Raw genomic sequence first — 19,073 nt, 5'->3', positions numbered from 1 at the left:
ATTTTTTTTTTAGGGGAAGCAAAAGAAATTCTTTCAGAGGGAAGCAAAAAATTATTTATTACCGGAAAATTTAGACCTAGGAAAAACATACGTGTAAAACAATACGACTATTGTCTTGGCGATCAGGCCCAGTCTGTTTGGCCGCGCTATCAATACACGGTATCACGCATTGGGCTCGCGGTGGGATTCCAAAGGCCGCAACGCAAGTCCGGGTTTAGGAGGCCGAGCCGTTTGAAAGGTTTAAAGTGAACGAATTCGCCTCTCTTTCAGGTAACTAAGAACGGATTTCGCTGCTTACTTTCCAAGGCGATGTCTGGTATCATTTCGTTTGCAAATGAAGGCGTTAATTCACGGCTCTGTTGTGATTTTTGACAGATCGACTGTGCTGGCGAAGATGGCGACTTGAAGAATTCTGTGCGGTCCGTCGGTCGCTGTAACTAGCCAAGGAAGATGTAAACGTATCTAATGCCATAAGTTATCGCGGAAGAGTAGTACAATGAAAGCTAACGGTGGTGTAAACCCGGGTGGAAAAGACAGAAAACGCAAGATTGCCAGCGAACCCGCGCGTGAACAAGAGAGGTGAGAACTAATTCTTCTTGGACTATAAATAAACGTTATAGGTGTCACCTTAGTAATTTAAGTTCACACTGCATTCTGAAGCACGCAATTATAGAATTCATTATTATCGTTGCTGCATTTTGGTCGCTTAAACTGCAGCCCTTTACTTTTGTCGAGGGATAATGTGAAGTTCTAGAAAGGTTGCGGGAGCTAGAAGTTCCATTCTTCTAGTTGCCTGTATTAGATATAATCTTCTTAGACTCCCATTTTCGCCATCGAGTAAATATAATCCTGTGTGCTTTGCGGCTTTGCTGCAGCAGCTAGCCGTCATTAATCAGAGAAACTGTGAAAGACGCCTATGTTTTCATTAAGTTCACGTCAATTTGTACAGTTTTACGCTGTCAAATATATATTTACGCTCCGCTGACTTGTTTTGTGTTGGGAGAGATTATCAGACAACCTCAATCTTTTATAATTTTTAGCCCCGGTGTAAGGTGTATTGTGAAGATAAAATTCACAATGTATAATTTATAAATTAGTGTGCTCGGTGATGGTGCGAAGTGGAGAAGAATTGCAGGCGATAAAAATCGAAAAAATTAAGAAAAAGAGGGAATGAAAATAAATTAAGTTATTCGGTGCCATCGGCGCTATAATTTGATTGTCTTTTAGTTTATTTAAGGACTATTATTGTATCTGCGAAAGATTGTGTTCGGCTGTAGCGGAAATAAGCATAGCAAATTAATGAGAACACTTGAACGCTTGCATTTTGCATTTCCAAGTACTCTTCCTCGTAATATTTCATTGTTGATTCAACTGGTTGTTCATTCCTTTTCACTCGAGAATTTAACTTTTCATCAGTGGACAAGCCCACAGCTAAAGCCCACAGCTAAAAAGGTCTCAATAATTGAAGGGTCTTTTTAGTGTAGTGATCTACTTCCTACAAGGTCAAGGAAGTACTTTTGATGCAAGGAAACCCTCACATGTGACCACCCCAGAGTGTATCATTAGCTGAGAGTTACGGCTTCAAAAATCCTTTATTTCACACGTGCTATATTGAGTGAATGGTTAAAAAAAGATAAAAATGCTTAATGATGCATTTAAAATTTATCTGACCAACTACAGATTATTGGTAACAGGGTGGTGTGATTAGTTGATGTTCTTGACAAAATTATATTTAATTGATTAAATAGCTACTTTACTCAAGTGAGTCCATGAAAATTATGTTGAAGCTTAATGCCAAAATCTGTTGCAACAATTATTGTTGTTACTAAATGTTCCTTCAAAGGCTGCATTCAAGGGGTTGCGTTTTGAAAGATGCATTGTTATTTTGTCTGATAATATTTTTTTATCTGAAAATCTGTTTGTTCTTGAGGAGTGGCAGTGCATATGAATGGCCATGGAGCAAAGTGCACAGAAACCACGCATTCTCAGATATCAGATTTAAATGTTAAGCTTGAACTGGGTGATGGTGTAAAGAATCTCATATTTTTTGAGACAACAAACCATTTCAACAGCTAAAATTAGTGCAGATCTTGTGAGCTAGACAATGTTTAAAAATAAAAGGGATCCCTGACACATCAATGAGTTGATGATTGATTAGTCTTCTACAGGGTTTCCCCAGGGCAAAATTGAGTTGATTCAATATGTTGTTTTGTATAATTAACAGCTGAAAACCTCTGTGAGCAACATTTGAGAAGTCAGCTCAACCTGTAAATCTGCAAAACAATTTACTGATAATCTTTGAAACTATGCAGACATATTAAGTTGCTTGTTAGATCAACACTTGAAAGAAATTCTTTTGACCAAAAACTGAGTTTGGACTAATTTTAGTTTTAAGAACAGTTAATGACCTGTATCTTATATTTACAACTGTCCCAGAATACTCTCTGTAGCAAAATTCTCTAGAAGAATGTTGCTACTGGTACTGATGCATTCTTGAGATTACTATCGCCTAAGTCTTGCTGACAGTGAACACACTTTGAATATGAAACTCTCACAAAAGCCATCCCAAGATCTAATAATCCAGCAGACTGTCAATAAAATTAGTTTTGTCTGAGAACTGAAACAATAAAAATTGATTTTAGGCCAGGGTAGAATTCAAGTCCAATAATTACTCATACTAGTAAAGCAGGATGTCTGGAGGCTAGGTAAATGAAATTATTGTCAGCTTGAAAACGGTGAAGATAAATTGCTGGTGGCCATTATCATGCCTTAAACAAATATCTTTCACAAACAAACCAAAAGTTAATTTAACTCTGTTTACTATAAAGATGTGTCTGTTAAATCATAATGGTATGCTTGCTTGTTTTGAAATTGAAAATACACTTCTAATAAACCCAGATTTGCTCAGGAAGTTGCGTGTTGTTAGTTAACACATTCAAAAACCAAAAGCAAACTAAGAATCTATTGTTATGACTTGCCATGTGTATGGTGTCTTGAGACCTTGTAGAAGTCACCTGCTAATTGATGTACCAGACTGAATGGGAAAACTAGACTTGATTCCGTGACAATTTGATACTCTTTCCATAGTTTAGGTCAGCTTGAACCGCTTCAGGCAGTTACTCTGACCTTCATTCCTGGATACCCGTTTATTGAGTACATATATGTGCATTCTTTGAATCATTAACCGGCCCTTTGTGCATTTTAATTAAAAATGATTGTTTGTCTTTGCCACTTTGGTGTAGATGATGTGGTTCAGTTATATTACCCTTGGTAAAATAATTTTTGGTATTTGTCTTTGTTTCATATTCATTATAATATAAATGTATGTGTATAACCATACACCAGAACAAAAGGAAATAGCAAATTATCCCCCAACATGTGTATGTAACCAAATATTATCTAGACTATATATTTTTGTTCTAAAGATAGTTGTGGAACTGTTGGATTTGTCTGTTTCATGGGCTAACAGATGTCTGGGCAGCTGACATTTGGTGCATGTATAGTTTATCATAAATTAAGTACTGCTGTAATGTAATGAAAGGTTCATGCAAGTTTAAATTAAAAAGTGTCGAATTATATAAATTAAAGTTATTGACTCGTTCATGCTAAGGTATTTCAAAGTAAAGTCACTAAAGGTATGTTGATCACAGCTGGTATTCCTAGCTATTACTGTAGACAACATTATTTGCATCCTAAAAGGCTTGCTTAAAATAGCTCAGTTACGCTTATTGTGAAATGAATAATTATTGTAATGGTTCATTTGCTTTATGTATATACTGACTGCTGCTTATAAGTTTTTAAAATAGCTGCCAATGATATTTCCTTTTATTACGAAGTGAAATGGAAGTTGGTGAGATATTTACACGATAATCAACCAGACTTTGGTTTATTATGTTTCCTCTAGTGTTATGTTACCAATTATTTTTAATTAAAAGTATATTGTGCCACAAACACAGGACGAAAGTGCCACAGAGTGCGTCTCGACGCCATAGAGAAAAGATAAATGCAACCTTGGAAGAGTTAGGAGGTCTTCTTCCACTGCCTGAAGAATCCAGGTCAAAGCTGGATAAGCTCACAGTACTAAAATTGTCTGTCAGCTTTTTTCAAACTCAAAATTATCTCCAATCTGGTGAGTCAATTTACTAATCACATTCATATTGTTAAAGTAATTAAAATCTTTTTCAAGGTTCATTACGTCCATGTTTGATACTAAGCCAAATACATTTTTTTGGCAGGAATATTTATTTTGTTAAATAAATAGTGTTAAATGTCAGTTAAACTATGATTAGTAATCCTGTCTATGGGCGAACACATTTATCATCAAAAAGACTATAATGGAAGAAGAATCATGTTAACAATCTAATACACAGATGTAAACAAAAACACAGCCCATGCATAAGATGTTGAAATAAGAGAAAGCATCTAAGAGATAACAATGGCTAATTCAAACTCACTATGTACATGTGCAGTCTTCTGTTGATGTATTTGGAGCATTATGAGTTATGTTCCACCTATGCATTACATGAGGTTTTCTCAGAATATTCTGGGAACAAAACCTATTACAATTGATTATAGGCATGAGTTTGGACACCTGCATAATGCCAGTTGACAACTCTGTATTATTTGAACATTACTGTAATATGAACACTGCCGTAGTATACGTAAACACCTTAATTAGTGTTGCCACAGTCAGGGAAAAACTCGATTAACTTCAAGGTCAGTGGAAAGTCAGGAAATTTTACACTCAGGTTGCCAGAAAGTCCTATCAACCGTTTTTTCCATGTAGACAAGGAGATTGTGTTTTACAAATTATAAATAAACCATCTTTATTTTTGTTACTTCACTGCCAGAATTATAACTATCCTGTTTGGTCAGTCAGGGGTTTTGTTAAGGGCGGGGCACCAGGCAAATTGCCCAATTTTGAGGATGATTTTGCCGGCCTGGTTTGACCATCTAGAGGAAAGTTTTTCTTATATTAGAAGGACTTTCAGGTCAAATAGCTTTGCCCACCTGTGAAAACCAGTTGACCTCCTAGGCCTGCTTAGACTACGAGTAGTCCCTCTTTAGCTTAGTCCGTTGTGTGTGACGCGAAAGAAAACAGTGAGAAAAAAATGGCTGTGTGAAATCCTGGGGGCTAGGAGCGTGCGAAAGGAGGGACTACTGCCTAAGCCCAAGAGTTTGCCCTTTTACAGCCGAGTGATTTTTTGGTGTAGGATTTCTCATCTTGATGTCCTCTTATTCTCGCCTGTTGTCAATAGCCCCAGGAGATCTGAATAAAATTGCTCTACTCTACTCTTCAAGTAGCCAGGCAAAAACATATGCCATGAGAAGTATATCTTCATTCAGTGTTCATTCAGTGAAAATGCCAAAGAAGTTTTAAAAAGAAGACGGTGAATGAGGCGTCTTGTAACGATTTTTGCTGCGTCTAAAAGTTATTGGGAAAATTTCAACAAAGTTTCAACCGAGAATTTACATGCATTATACATTATACATTATACATTATACATTATACATTATACATAGGAGATCATCCAACTGCGGTGAAATGTTTGCCGATAGCAGCGGAAAGTTTCAGGTGAATGTCCGGTTTCAAGTGAAAGTCTGGTTCAATCTTTCAAAATGGACGGCAGAAAGGCCAAGCTCAGTGAATTTATATTCGCTGACTTAGACGATGCTGTTGAGCGGTGAAATCACTAACACACTCGCAGTTAGGTTGGAGGCGGAAAGCTTTGCCAAACAAAACACTGGATAAATTTAAATCTTTCCAAAGCCTGTTGGCAGATTTGCAAGAACATCACAGCTTGTGAAGCGCGATTCCAACGCTTTGATTTGCTTTGTAATATACCACGGAGAATTCTGCCATGGAAGCAGTGCAAATATGGCTTGAACTACACAATCTGGACTGTCTATTTGTACACAATCTGTTTAGTGGACTGTCTATGTTGTGGAGGCGTGGAAGCCTAATGATTTGTGGGCTGGACTCTAGATTGTTTCAAACCCTTCCAGGGGCATTGTATTGTGACACTACTGTCACAGTGTCTTTCTCCAGCCAGGTGTATAAATGGGTACTAGAGAATTTAACGTGGGGGGGAATCTCTGTGATTGACTAACATCTCTTATAGGGGGAGTGGAATTACTCCTAGTTGCTTAGTGCTACAGAAACCAGGATATTAAGTTCCAGCTGTATAGACTGCTTAGCCCAACGTAGACTTTTACTATGTGCACGTGTACATGTGAAGCTGCTGTGAAACTTGGCCTTTTTTAGATTTTCATATGTTGTCCGCAAAATATGTGTGAAGTCTTTTTGAAAATTTATAACTCGTACACAGAAATATACCAAGCAGGTTTTCAACTGAATACTACTTGATTTCTGGAACATTTCAGTTCTCTACAGCTGTAACTGACAGATGTACATGCATTTAGTCTAAACACGCCCAATAAAATCTATTTTTAGCATGAGCAAAAGAAGCATGCTTACAGATCTAGTTAAAAAAATAAATAAGAAATTCTACAGTTCAGGGCAGGTCAAGTAGCAACAGATGGGTGCTAATTTGTTCACTTTCTAAAATATTAGAATACAGTTTTTAAATAAATACGATTCTACTTAGGGAAGAGAAAGAGAAGAGTGGACGATGCAGCTGTGAATGAGATTACGAAACAACTTGAAAAGTGTAACATCAATGTCAGCGATATCTCTTTGGAGGTGAGATGTTTTATGCATTATTTGACATTTTTGGTTTACCTAGTAATCTATCAAGATTTTCAGTAGACGAATTAAAACTAAAGGTAACTGGATGAAGTGCCTCATACAAACCGAGATGGGCTGTAAAAAATGTTTATAGCTTAGGTCACCATAACTGTCTTATTTACTTCTGATTCTTAATTGACTTATGACACATTTCACTGGAAGCGAAAGTAATGGTATTTACCCAATGTCTATTGCCTTTTGCCACTTAACTCATTCAAGGGCATTTTGGGTGGTCTAATTAAATGGATGAAAGGCTTGGCAACTCCAAAAGGTAGTCACTTATTTTGTCCTCAAGGAGGTCAGACTTAGTGGGTTTTCAGATTAAGAAAGCAGCTGAGCTTTTGTTCTACCTTAGAGCTCTTTTTCTGTTTTTTGTGTTTTTTTTTTTGTAATTTAAAATCACTTTACAATGATGAGGCAAAATGTCTGGGCTTTATCAATGCAAGCAAATTTTCTCTGGGTGGGAGGGTAGTAAACATGGAAGACTGGTTGTCAGCGTGCTTCCTCGCTGAACTAACAAAAATGACTTGAAGCTATCTGAGCAATGCATGAACATTTGCATGCCCCGAATAGGAATTCCACTTAACATCATTTCTGACTGCAAGCCAGCTGCAGATTTAAAACTGGGGTAAACTGTGTCTATCTGTCAGAACACGGTGGGAATTTTTACAGGGTTGTTATATGATAGACCTTACTGCGGTTTTCGACGCCATCTTGATGGGTAGGCAAAGCGGTCAGAAATTGTAGTGTTAGTACGGGAATCTGATGGTAAATAAGTTTTTCCAAAATTGAATTTTAAACAATATGTGAATCACAACATCAAAATACTAGGTAAAAGATTGTATTCACCAAGTTTGAAGGAGGTAGCTTTGCTAGAAGACACTTAATTTTTTCTAATTTTCCATACATTTGTCTGTTATTTTTTTCCCACGAACCGCATCTACTCAGCCAAATTTACAGACAAATGTATGGAAGATTAGAAAAATTAACTGAGCATCTTCTAGCCAAGCTACATCCTTCAAACTCGGTGAACACAATCTTCCACCTAGTATTTTAACATTGCGATTCACAAGTTGTGTTAAAATTCAATTTTGCACAAAGTTATTTGCCATCTGATTCCCATACAAACACTGTAATTCCTGACCACTTTGCCTAGCCGTCAAGATGGCGTCAAACACTGTGATAAGGTCTATTGCCAGTACAAAACTAATTTGCTCTTGCAGACCTATTATTTTATGTACATTTAATCACCTGTTGCATATCTTTGGCTGCATGATCAAATGAGAAAGTCAGTATTCTTGTGCAGGTTTAGGAAAAAACATTGCTTAGATCCTGAACGGGAATCACCTCTCCATGTCCTTTTTTGAAATATTGGAAAGTTTATCTGTGCTTCTCCCATTTCCAGTAATATCCACTTTAAGGAAAACGACCACTTTTCTAAGTTTAAAAAACATGTTTCGACAGAACTTCTGTCATCTTCAGTTGAATGAATGATTACAAAGCAAGTTGAATAATAAGTAGGCAAAAATGCTAATTAAGACAAATAGTAACAACAGAACGTGAAAAGGTGTAAATTAAAAGGATAATTTTAGATTTACATGGTGTAATTGCTGATTGAGGCAAGGTAGTTCTTTTTGAATATGGATAGCCTCCTTTATCTTGAGCTGAAAGCTGGTAGTGGCGTGATCTAAAATATGAAAGCAGTCTATAGAACACAATGAGAAAAGTGGTCGTTTTCCTTAAAATCTTTACATGTCTGCTGCTATCTAGACCTTTTGAAATATCCACTTTATAAAACTTGGTTTCACAGACTGATGATCTGAGTATGTGATCATTATGAGAGTTAAGTTAGACAGGACAACATTGTCACATGTAAAGTCCTTCTAGTGCTTTCCACAAGATTTGAAGTACCGGTATGTGGTTACATTGCCCTGCTGCAATACCTGAGAGAGTAACAAAAGAGGCCATGATTTGGAACCTGCTAGAATTATACAAATGTAGCTATTGATTTCCAGCAGAATACGTGCTGGAGCTTTGGCTACGCTTGACCTTATTTAAAGCACCAAACTCCTTAGCACCCATTGCTTGTGTCATACAAAAATTTCATGCAATCCTTGATGACACTACAGCTGTCATAGGGTTTTAAAATAAGACAGTTCAGAATCCTGTGGCATTTTTCATGTCATGTCATAGGTTTGTCTTACGTGGCAAAGTTGTGCTCTTTAAGTTTGCCCTTATCGTTGCGTTAGAAAATGATTCAGAAGATGAGTGTTTGAAATCAAAAAATTATCTCACCTTTACATCATGTTTGTGAATAATTATACTCTGTGTATAGCAATACTAAAAACACTGCGGTCAATATGGGAAAGGTTTGTTTTTCCTTTGCAGTATTTGCTTTGAAAGCTTCATTGGAAAACTCACTCACTTTCTCACAAAAATTGCTAAAAATAAATATAGATCACTATCTTTTATATATTAAATTTATTGTCTGTCAAACTTAATTTCAAAATTCTTGTTAACTCTTGATGTGATGCTACTGTACAGTATTAGGGTCCCTAATAGTTCAGAAAATATGTATTAGCTCAATCAATATTCATCTCACGTTTGCTGTAATACTGGCTGGCAACATTATAGAAAAAAAAATTTGATCATGAATAATTAATTGAATTTTGCTGCTGGAATTGGCATTGATAGGTTTAATGATTCCTGTTGCCAAGTTAGATGAAAAATATTGTACAATCATAAAAAGGCTGTTAAAATTACGAAAATTTTACAAGCCAAGTAATATAATTGTGATTATTGTGAGTATAATTTTTGTAAGCAATATGAAATAACATGAAATAACATACACTGTATCTTTCAAGTGTGGAACAAAGATATACAGAATGAAAGACAGTCTTTCAACCAATTTTTGTTTTTGAAAAGAGTTTAAGAGGGGTGTATAGTTCAGGATATTTGATTAACTTCTCATGCATGTCAAGTCAAGCTGTTATCAATAATGTTTTTATTGTCTTTGAAATTAAAATTATGATTTGCATTTCAAAAGGAAAAAATATTCTAAGGAAACCTAAATTTAGAATGAGGTCAAGTTAACATGGCTTGCCCCCTTGTGTGAGAGTTATTTATTCCTGCCTTCCATCAATATTGTTTTCACACGTGTTGTGATTCACGCAGCAGTTTCACATTCTTGTTACTACTAGAATTTGCCTGTTTGTGATTTAGTCTGAGTGATAACTACCTGTGGAACTTAAAAAACAGGAGAGGGGGAGACAGTCGAGACTTGATTGATTTACAAATTCATGGTTGCTAGTCATTCGACTTCAAAGCATGCTAGAGCCAATCAATCATGTCAGTCATGCATTGAAATCATTGTTAGTGCTGCTCTGTTTACCAATAACTTGTCCTTTAACTACGTGACTAAACAGTTATAAACCTACAATCTGAATGGAAGCCACAAAATGATCTATAAATATTGCAGAACATACAAGTATGCAGCACTTGCTTTATGGTGCATGGTTTCTGAATTTATTCGAAGTTCAAGAGTTCAGGTTTTCTAACAATTGCTTGTCATGTTATGTGTAATTTGTGGCAAATGTGAAAAAAATTTAAGTTGCCATGATTATGCAAATTGAGGCTTTGTTTGTATCTTTGGGTTTGGCAGTGGCTTTGGACTATGTAAATGTTTGGTCAATATTTTTACCAGTCTTGGTTTGTGGAATTTTGATAACTTTCTCAAGTGATTGTACATTATGGTAATCAGCAATATTGCTGAAAACTAGCCTGTGTTACAGCTGCCCCCCTGAAAGAGAATATCAAACATAGCATCTTGTGTGCTGCTGTTGACAATCGCCTTGCATAAATTATCCATGCATTAATGTAAGACCATTTAACGTATCACAACAGCTGATGTGACATGTGGAGACAACAAAGGAACTGGCTGACTCTGTACGTGATCTTTGCATGAGAAACAGTTGCACTTTGAAAGTTCACAGATAAAAACAGACCACACTCAGAATAATTTTGTTGCCATAAAGTGCTGATTATCTCTTTTTTTTTTGGCTTTGAAACTTGAAAATTCTAAATTTACATCTCACTCACAAAATGTCACAAATTTCCACTGTGGTCTTTAGGACCAACTCAAGATATTTTTCAGCAGCATGCCTGGTAAAATGCAAAGGGCTCAGTGTGCTCAGTTGCCAAATGTTACTTTTTTATAGGTCTGTCAGCGATGACAAACATTGTGGCCTATAGGATGGTCTAATTGCTGATGTCATTTGGTTCACTACATTTGAAATTTTTACAATCAGGCTTTGAACAATGCATTAAAGAGAAGAAACATTTAACTGACAAATATATGACCTGTTGTTTGACAAATCTTGCCACCCAGCCGTGCAAACACCACCTTGATTATTTATTATCTGTAAATTGAAAGTTTTTTCCCCCACTCGTATTTACTACAGGTACCTAATGGCACAGATGATGTCAATGTTTGGTACTTGCTTGTTTACCACTCTGTATTTATTTTTAACTGCACGGCCATGGGCCGAGCACGGTTCATGGTTTACCCGTGGTTTTTTTTTTTTGTAGATTTGTCGGCGACCAGACCCAAGCTTCCACTTGGCCAAATTTTGAGTCACGCAACCTGTGATGTTTACTCGCCAAAAGCTGTTGAAACATTAATGAATCTCATCTCTGATGCCGACTTTCGCGGGGAAAAAAATTAAAAACCCAGCGCTCATCAAAAATTATATTTTTTCACCAGAAATTTAGCTCGGAACATATACATATTTATATTCGTTTGAATCGTCGATGAAATGACCTTTTCTGGATATTTTTCCTTCGGGGTCAACAAAAACCTCCGATTACAAAATCACGCCGAACCCACACGTTGCAAAAAAATCTCTTCAAAACCCTGACTTTGAAGCAATGTATCACTGTAGCATTAATAGCTACCACACATCGGCAGACAGTAAATCTATTCCTTAACAATCCAGCTTTATCATGTTAAAATTTCAGCGAAATCGAACAAAACCAGAATTAATTAGAATTTTTTGTGACCTCACTCCCCAGATTTGACCTAACAAAGGAAGCAATGGTCGCCCATAGCAACCAAAAGACACGAACATAACAAAGCCAATGTTTCGGCCAAAAAACTCCAGAATTATCGCCTGAGAGCTTAAACTTGAATGGGAACATCTTTTTCAAACTTTTTTCAACTGATTTAGACAAAAGACTGGCCTCAGCGGGCTACAAAAAAGACCAAGGGAAAAAACAGAACAAGACAGCAGAACAAGCCAATAATATTTCATCGCGTGGCACGAACACGAAAATACAGCTTACTTCTGGATAAATTCAGCCTTAGAAGCCAGTTACTGGTCCCAAATTACTTTCTGTATCCTTACAAATGTCCTGACTTCCATCTCTGAAAGATTTTGCCCCAATTTTGAGCAAATAAACATTTCGCCGACGGCGACCGCCATTACGGTGGCTTGCATACTAAATTAGCTAACTTGCCAAAATTCTCCCGAGGAGGGGATATGACGAAAAGAGCTGAAAAATGGCCTGTAATTGGCTAATGATGAGATCATCCCACTGTCCAAATTTGGTGAGAATCGAAAGTAACACCAATTTTCTGTCACGTTTTCAATCTGTGGTCACTGGAGTGATCAAAATCGATACATCGGTCAGGATAGAGTTTTATTATTAAATTATATGACTTGTGTGACTACTTTGCTAGCCCTTTACTCGTGGAAAACACCAATTAAATTTAATCATGACTTTTAAGAAAGAAAGCTGTTGTTAATAGTGTTATTATTGTGTTTTTCATATCGTTCATGCCCATACATATCCCGAAGAAAGTTCTAGATTAAGACCATTACGTCATCGGAGATTTGTCAACGGCTACCACTGATGGTGCAATAACACAGTTTGTGTTGATCAAGTGATGTGACATCTACAGTAAGAAAAGAATCATCAATGACTGCTTTGGAATGTGCACTGCATTCCGACCGTAGTGCTAAGCAAACAGTTAAACTTTAAAAGCGCAGTTATAAGATCTAACAGATCTTCTTGTTCCCTGAAATTTATGCTAATGAAGAGATCAAACAAACCCATCAAATCTGCCCACTTCCCAGCCTTCAAGAACAAACTTTACTGAAAAGGGCACCTGTATTGTTGTTATTAAAGGAGGTCATTCCAAAAACTTACATATGTTTTTTTGTCAAAGCTAATAAAAACCTTGCACTAAGTTTAGCCACTCACTGAAGTTTCAGCCTCTAAAGTGTAGGATTTACTTATGAAATTTGCCTCTAAAGAAGCCCAAAATTTGACATCTTTGCGGTCATTTTGAACAGTACTCAGCAGCCAGGCCACATGTTCATGACATCATTCTGTCCAAGAGATTTTGTCTAAATGGCTTGCAACGAGCCTTTTAACTACCACTCTGGGTTATGGCTGCCCTTGAGCCATATCATTTTGAGCCAAACATGCTCCAAACTTCAAAATGATGGCATTGAAGATGGTGAAGTGGATAATCACTTGGAAAAATACAATTTGCTGACCTTGTGAAGGATGCAAGCGGCCTTATGCGCAACAGAGCGCGGAGAAGATAGGTGAGGAGGTGTGTGAAGGATGCAAAGTCATTTGCAGGTTTTTTTCCTTCCTGCCAATTTTGAGTCGGACAGAATGATGTTACATAAACATGGCCTGGCTGCCAAGTACAGTTTCAAAATGGCAGCCTCCGAAGTCGCTTCTTTTGAGACGAATTTCTTCAGGATAGCAGGCACTTCAGAGCCAGGGGAGTGGAAAAGCTGAATGACGTTCTCCTTTAATAATGTTCCAGAGAAAATATTGTAACTTACAACTTTTAAAGTAAAGTACATACATGTATGACTGAGCTTTTGGCATGACACTTGAAAACAGAATATATTTCTGTCAATAATGCATAGAAGAGAGATATTTTTCTATCAATTTCAGTGTTGAGTATGGACATACAGTACCGGTCAAAGGGATTGCAGCACCTACATGCGCGTAAAATGCGGGTAGTCTGCATGTAGTATTTGTGGACACTGCGTGTAATGTGTGTGTAGTACATGTGCTTTACGTGAGTGTAATTTTGCAGTCCCTTTGACCGGTACTGTAGGGTGAGCATATAAACAACAGGAAAGGAGAAACTAATTTTGGCTCTTAATCTGTGTTGCATAAAGCTTTGAAATTCCAATTTAAAAATAGAATTACCCATTATGGTGTATAAGTCAAATGATTACATTAATTAGTTGACACTACTTTTTTAGCATGAATATATATCTATGGAATGTAAGTCAAATTCCAACTTACATGTAGTTTTGTGTTGTAAATTACTCCTCATTTGCATATCTCAGTGTTAATTCTCAGACAGATTGTAGTCTGTATACTACCTGAAGACTCTGCATTTTTGTGCATTTTATTTAGGGGGTTAAAGTATGTTTCTTGGGGCCAAAATTAGTTCCATGATTTCTTTATTCAAATGAGATGTTCACATGATGTGCTTTCAAGTATATACAAAATTCCTTGCAAATCAAGTGTAGAAATGCACCAGCTGCTAATAAAAAGATTTTACCGGAATTGAGATTATAGCGTGTGTGTGAGTATATATTTATGAACTAAAGGTAATCACAGATCTTTGAACGGATGGGACTGGTTTATTAATGTAGCACCAGGCAAACTGTAATGGAATTTCAATATGTAGTCCTTATACTGCACAGTATTGTGTGTGGTCAGGAGGCTCTTTATCCAACAACATACTAAATGAAGTCAGCCAATTTATAATGTTTTATTGGTGGCAAATATTTAGAATTTTAGTACCTTTGATATATCGACTACGTACAAGTTATTAGACGATGTCCAAATAAACTAAGATTGCCTTTAGGAGGTGCAGATCATTGCAAGAGCTAAGAGCTCATTGCAGTGAAGATCATTCATAAAATTAATATTGCTATTATTAATTATTATTTTGGGGAGTATCTAAAGCTTTAATATATTAATTTTAGCTTCAATTTGATACATACATTAGGTTAAGTATCTGTTCCTTAGAGTAATCCTGTTGCATTACTCTAAGGATACATGCAGACAACCAATCTTTTCTAAATATTTGATCTTTCTATTTTCATAGGCTTTGGATTCCTTTTTCTTGGTCCTGTCAGAAACAGGAGATGTTTTCTTTGCCTCTGAAAATGTCTACAGATACCTTGGATACACGCAGGTAACTTATCTTTGAAAGAGACTCTGGCATTTGCTAAGACTAACAAATGTAGGTAAAAGAGCGGTTTTCAGAGTGTTGTTGAACCAAAACCAAACCAATTACTTACCAATTAGACTACTCACCTAATCTCAAAACAAAGTAAAACCAAATTAATTGCCCGATAACTTTCAACACTCACTTGAAAACTGCTCTAATATTGTTGTATTATTGGCAGCTAAAATTTAATCATTCTGTGAAAGGTCCAGACGTAGTTAAGAGCCAGAGGGGTGGACATGGTGAACTGTGACTTTGTTGCTTTGTTACTCACAATTTGACTGTCTTGAGAAATCCAAGAAGTTTACCAGCATTTTAGACTCCTAGCCCAGCAGACCTCTCTAAAGAGGATAATCTTGAGAGCTTAAAAACTGCCTGCTAAGATTAATTATACATTTGCATGAAATAGTTGTGTCAGTTTGACTGCTCTGTGTTCTATTTATCAACAGACATTTTTGATGCACCAGAACTTCCTCAATTTTGTGCATCATGATGATGCTGTGGGATTTGAGAGATGTTTGCGGCGTTCTGCAAGAGCAGTGAGTAACAAATTATTTTATACCATGTCACATTAAGTTTCCACAATAAGGAAACAAACTCTGCAGCTCCTTTACAGTTTCTTAACAATGTAAATGTTTTTTTTTTTTTACATAAAAATGCTATGTTTCTGCTCACCCTACTCGTGAAACTAGAGTTTTATCATAAAAGGGAAATGACAAAGTTTTAAAAAATCTGCCTTGATGATGGCAAACAGTGAGGAAAGAATGATGTGAAATGCTGCCTTAACTAGTCAGGGCTTGAAATTGCAACCAATACGGTGGCCAGTGCGACTAAAAATTCTGGTTTAGTCGCCAATTTAGCGACCAGATTTTTCTATGATTTAGATTTAAATTAGAAGATTAAAGGTAAAACAAACATTTTGTCTTGTCTTGCTTAGCTTTCGCCGTAAAAAAAAAATGGGCCAAATCACATAAACAAAGTGAGTTTACCTCCAAATTCTACCGACTTCTGTCCGCGATATTTTCGATGCCATTACAGCTATTCCCTTGGTACCGTGGGCGCAGAACTTTGCAAAAAGACTGCTGGAACGAAGTGTTTGATTTTCACATATTCGCATGGTTTCTGCTTGGGTTTCCGCTGGTTTCCGAGAGAACATGTGCGAGACAATGTAAATCATCATGCATAACAAATTAGCAAGCGAGCCTATCAAATCCGTATTACATGTAAGTTCTTTCTGTGAAATCTTGATCTGAAACTAACGTTCAGTCACAAATCTGATGGATCGCACCATAAAAGATCTGTGTCATTTACTGTGCCTTTGTTTCACTGGCAAGCGGTTTCCTTACAAAGAGGAGATCTGGTAATGAATGGAATTGGCCATGTTGATTCCTTCGTACATGCTATCTCCATACAGTTGTGTTTGGCTCCCCTAAGCTACAAAGATAGCGGCTAGAAACTCTTATTTACTTATTAAGTTTGGGTAAGATTGTTTTGTATAACTATGTTAGTTTTTTGTTCTCGTATTTCCGTAATTACTTGTGCGAGTGAGTTCCATGCGACCAGAAACCGGATGATGAAGTTAAACAAGCTTAAACACTTTCAACCAGCCCCAAAATTAATATTCTTTTGATTATACAAACTGGCAACTAAAAATTTGCATCTGGCGACTAAATTTCTCCAGTTGGTCACCAAAAGGCGACCTAACGATTTTTTCAATTTCGAGCCCTGCTAGCTATTTTATCTCAAAGGGGATGAACCGTTTACTTCCTCCCTGCAATTCCAAATATTGTGAAGCAATTAAATGATGAGAACAAGGAGAATATTCTAGATGTTAAGGGGATATTGTCTTGATGCACATGTACTTCAAACTTGTACCTCCAAAAGACATATTTCAGACCAAAAGAATTACAGCGAGTGTAATCTTGAAGTTTCAAGTAAGATTTTCTTTGTTTCTTTGTTTGTTAACTTGTGAAATTATTTTAAACTTTTTCAGAGGATTATGGAGTTAGATAGTGGACTTGGACTTGACTGTAAAGAATTTGAAGGTATCAGCTGCGTTTTGATAATGTGGATGATGATTAATGTGCCAGCTTGTGCTTATTCAGATTAAAGTTAGAGGTATTCCCAATTTCCTATGCTATCCCCCCTGGATGGGATATGTAAGTCAATCGTAGCTACCTCCCCAATCCCACCATTCAGTGGTTTTAGGTTCACCCAAGGCCTTAAATTGTAAACAAGTAAAGTTGGAATTATTTTAATTTGAAATTTTTAATTTCCTGTGCTATCCTGTTGCTTAAAAAAGTTACAGCACGTCCAGAATGCCGCTGCTCGTCTCATCACCCTCTCTAGAAAACACGAACACATCACACCTATTTTGTTTAATCTCCACTGGCTTCCTGTTAACTATCGTATCATCTTTAAAATTCTACTCATCACGTACAAGGCCCTAAACGATCTGGCACCTTCATACGTTCGTGATCTTCTCACTCCTTACACTCCGTCTCGTCAGCTACATTCATCTTCTAAAGAACTTCTTTCCATTCCGCACTTCAATTTGAAAACATATGGCGCAAGATCTTTCTCTGTAGCAGCTCCTACACTTTGGAACACTCTTCCGTCTGACATCAAGAACAGCTCCTCAGTGTCCCTTTTTAAACATAAACTAAAAACGTTCCTTTTTAAGAAAGCATTTTTATAACTTTTTAGCGACATTTTTTTATTTTTACTTTATTTGTCTTAAGTGTTTTTAATATTTCTAACTGTAAAGCGCTTTTGAACTTTTAGGATATTGGCGCTATATAAATATTTTATTATTATTATTATTATTATCCCCTCCCCCCCTCCCCTTAGATGGGATGTAAAAGTCAGTCGGAGCTACTTCCCCACCCCCAACTTTCTGTTTCTTGAAGTTCATTTGCTTTTTCACCAAAGGCTTTTACAACTATGTTTAGGCTTGGGGATATATTGAATTTAAGATGACTTAATAAATTTAATTCTTTAGACACAACAAACCATATACTAGGTTATTTTAAGATACATGGGGAAAATTAAGGCAGCATGTACTATTTTACATATTAAAGTACAGATTTAGATACAGATACATGTACTAATGGTTGGGAAAATGTCAGACTGATTACGCTATGTGTTTTACTCAGTACCAAATTTAGATGTTTGCTTTGTCTTCAAACAAGCTCGCAAAGCATCAAAATAGTGTGGACCACATAGCAAGTACAAAATGATTGCAAAGTTGACTTTTCTTTTCTTGGGTTATCGAGAAAACCACAGTCCAGACATAACAGAAACCAGCAGGTTAACTGTTTCATATGAAATGAGTATGTTTTAGTCTTCACTTATTTCTAAAATGTTAAGATCTTTTTTTCTAGAACAACCAATTCCTCAAGTGTGTTTCTGTAGCATCAAGTGTCATGCTGGAAGACAGTCAAGCCACGTCAGTCCCTTTTATTACAGGGTAGGTGGTGAATGCTAACAATAATGTAGTAAAAACAATGGGAACTGCTCCGTGGGAACTGTACAACTACACCCTCCCACAATGTGGGAAGGTGCAGTTGGCTAGCTGCTGCTATTTGACATGTATAAAGTTATAAGTCTTAAGCTTCGAAGAAGCGGTCTTATAATGTTACTAGGTGTTGATAACTTCAAGCTTCTACTGGGTATTGTGTTTTGAATGTTTTCCAAGTATTGAGTTGTCAGTCATCTTCACCGCAGATGAAAGTTATAATTGCAAGGTGCTGTCTACTCAGCACAGCCCTGTGTTGAGCAGCATCACATTAATTACAGCCCTGTGTCTTTTTCTAAGACATTAGGTTTTCAAACTTTACTAGCACGTGTGACTAATGACTCAATGTGACTTCTTAGTTGCATGGCCTCTGCATGGAAAGTGCAACATTTTGATTGCAAAACTTAGCAAATCAATTTATCCTCACAAGTGCTATTTTTTTGTCAATATCACCATGCAGTCATTTAAATTTGATGGCCACATCAAGCCATTGCTGAATGGTAAGATGAAGCAGTATGGGTTATTTGCTCTGTGTA

General features: G+C 36.6%; 1 protein-coding gene across 1 annotated transcript in view; it reads left to right on the top strand.

Annotated features, from left to right (window-relative positions):
* The first annotated feature begins 37 nt into the window (after positions 1-37).
* Positions 38-19,073, top strand: part of LOC145490797 (uncharacterized) — a 30,123-nt gene continuing 11,087 nt past the window's right edge. Inside the window, exons 1-9 of the mRNA XM_081469893.1 lie at positions 38-270; positions 376-579; positions 3,957-4,129; positions 6,609-6,703; positions 14,898-14,987; positions 15,470-15,559; positions 17,014-17,065; positions 18,404-18,489; positions 18,998-19,073. The exon at positions 18,998-19,073 is cut by the window's right edge and continues 106 nt beyond it. Coding sequence (XP_081326019.1) covers positions 497-579; positions 3,957-4,129; positions 6,609-6,703; positions 14,898-14,987; positions 15,470-15,559; positions 17,014-17,065; positions 18,404-18,489; positions 18,998-19,073 — 745 coding nt within the window. The 5' untranslated portion in view covers positions 38-270; positions 376-496. The remainder of the gene's footprint in view (positions 271-375; positions 580-3,956; positions 4,130-6,608; positions 6,704-14,897; positions 14,988-15,469; positions 15,560-17,013; positions 17,066-18,403; positions 18,490-18,997) is intronic.

Source organism: Orbicella franksi, chromosome 6 (assembly GCF_964199315.1).
Source record: "Orbicella franksi chromosome 6, jaOrbFran1.1, whole genome shotgun sequence".
NCBI lineage: Eukaryota > Metazoa > Cnidaria > Anthozoa > Scleractinia > Merulinidae > Orbicella > Orbicella franksi.
The sequence above is the reverse complement of the archived record's forward strand: the minus strand, read 5'-3'. Positions and strand labels throughout refer to the sequence as shown.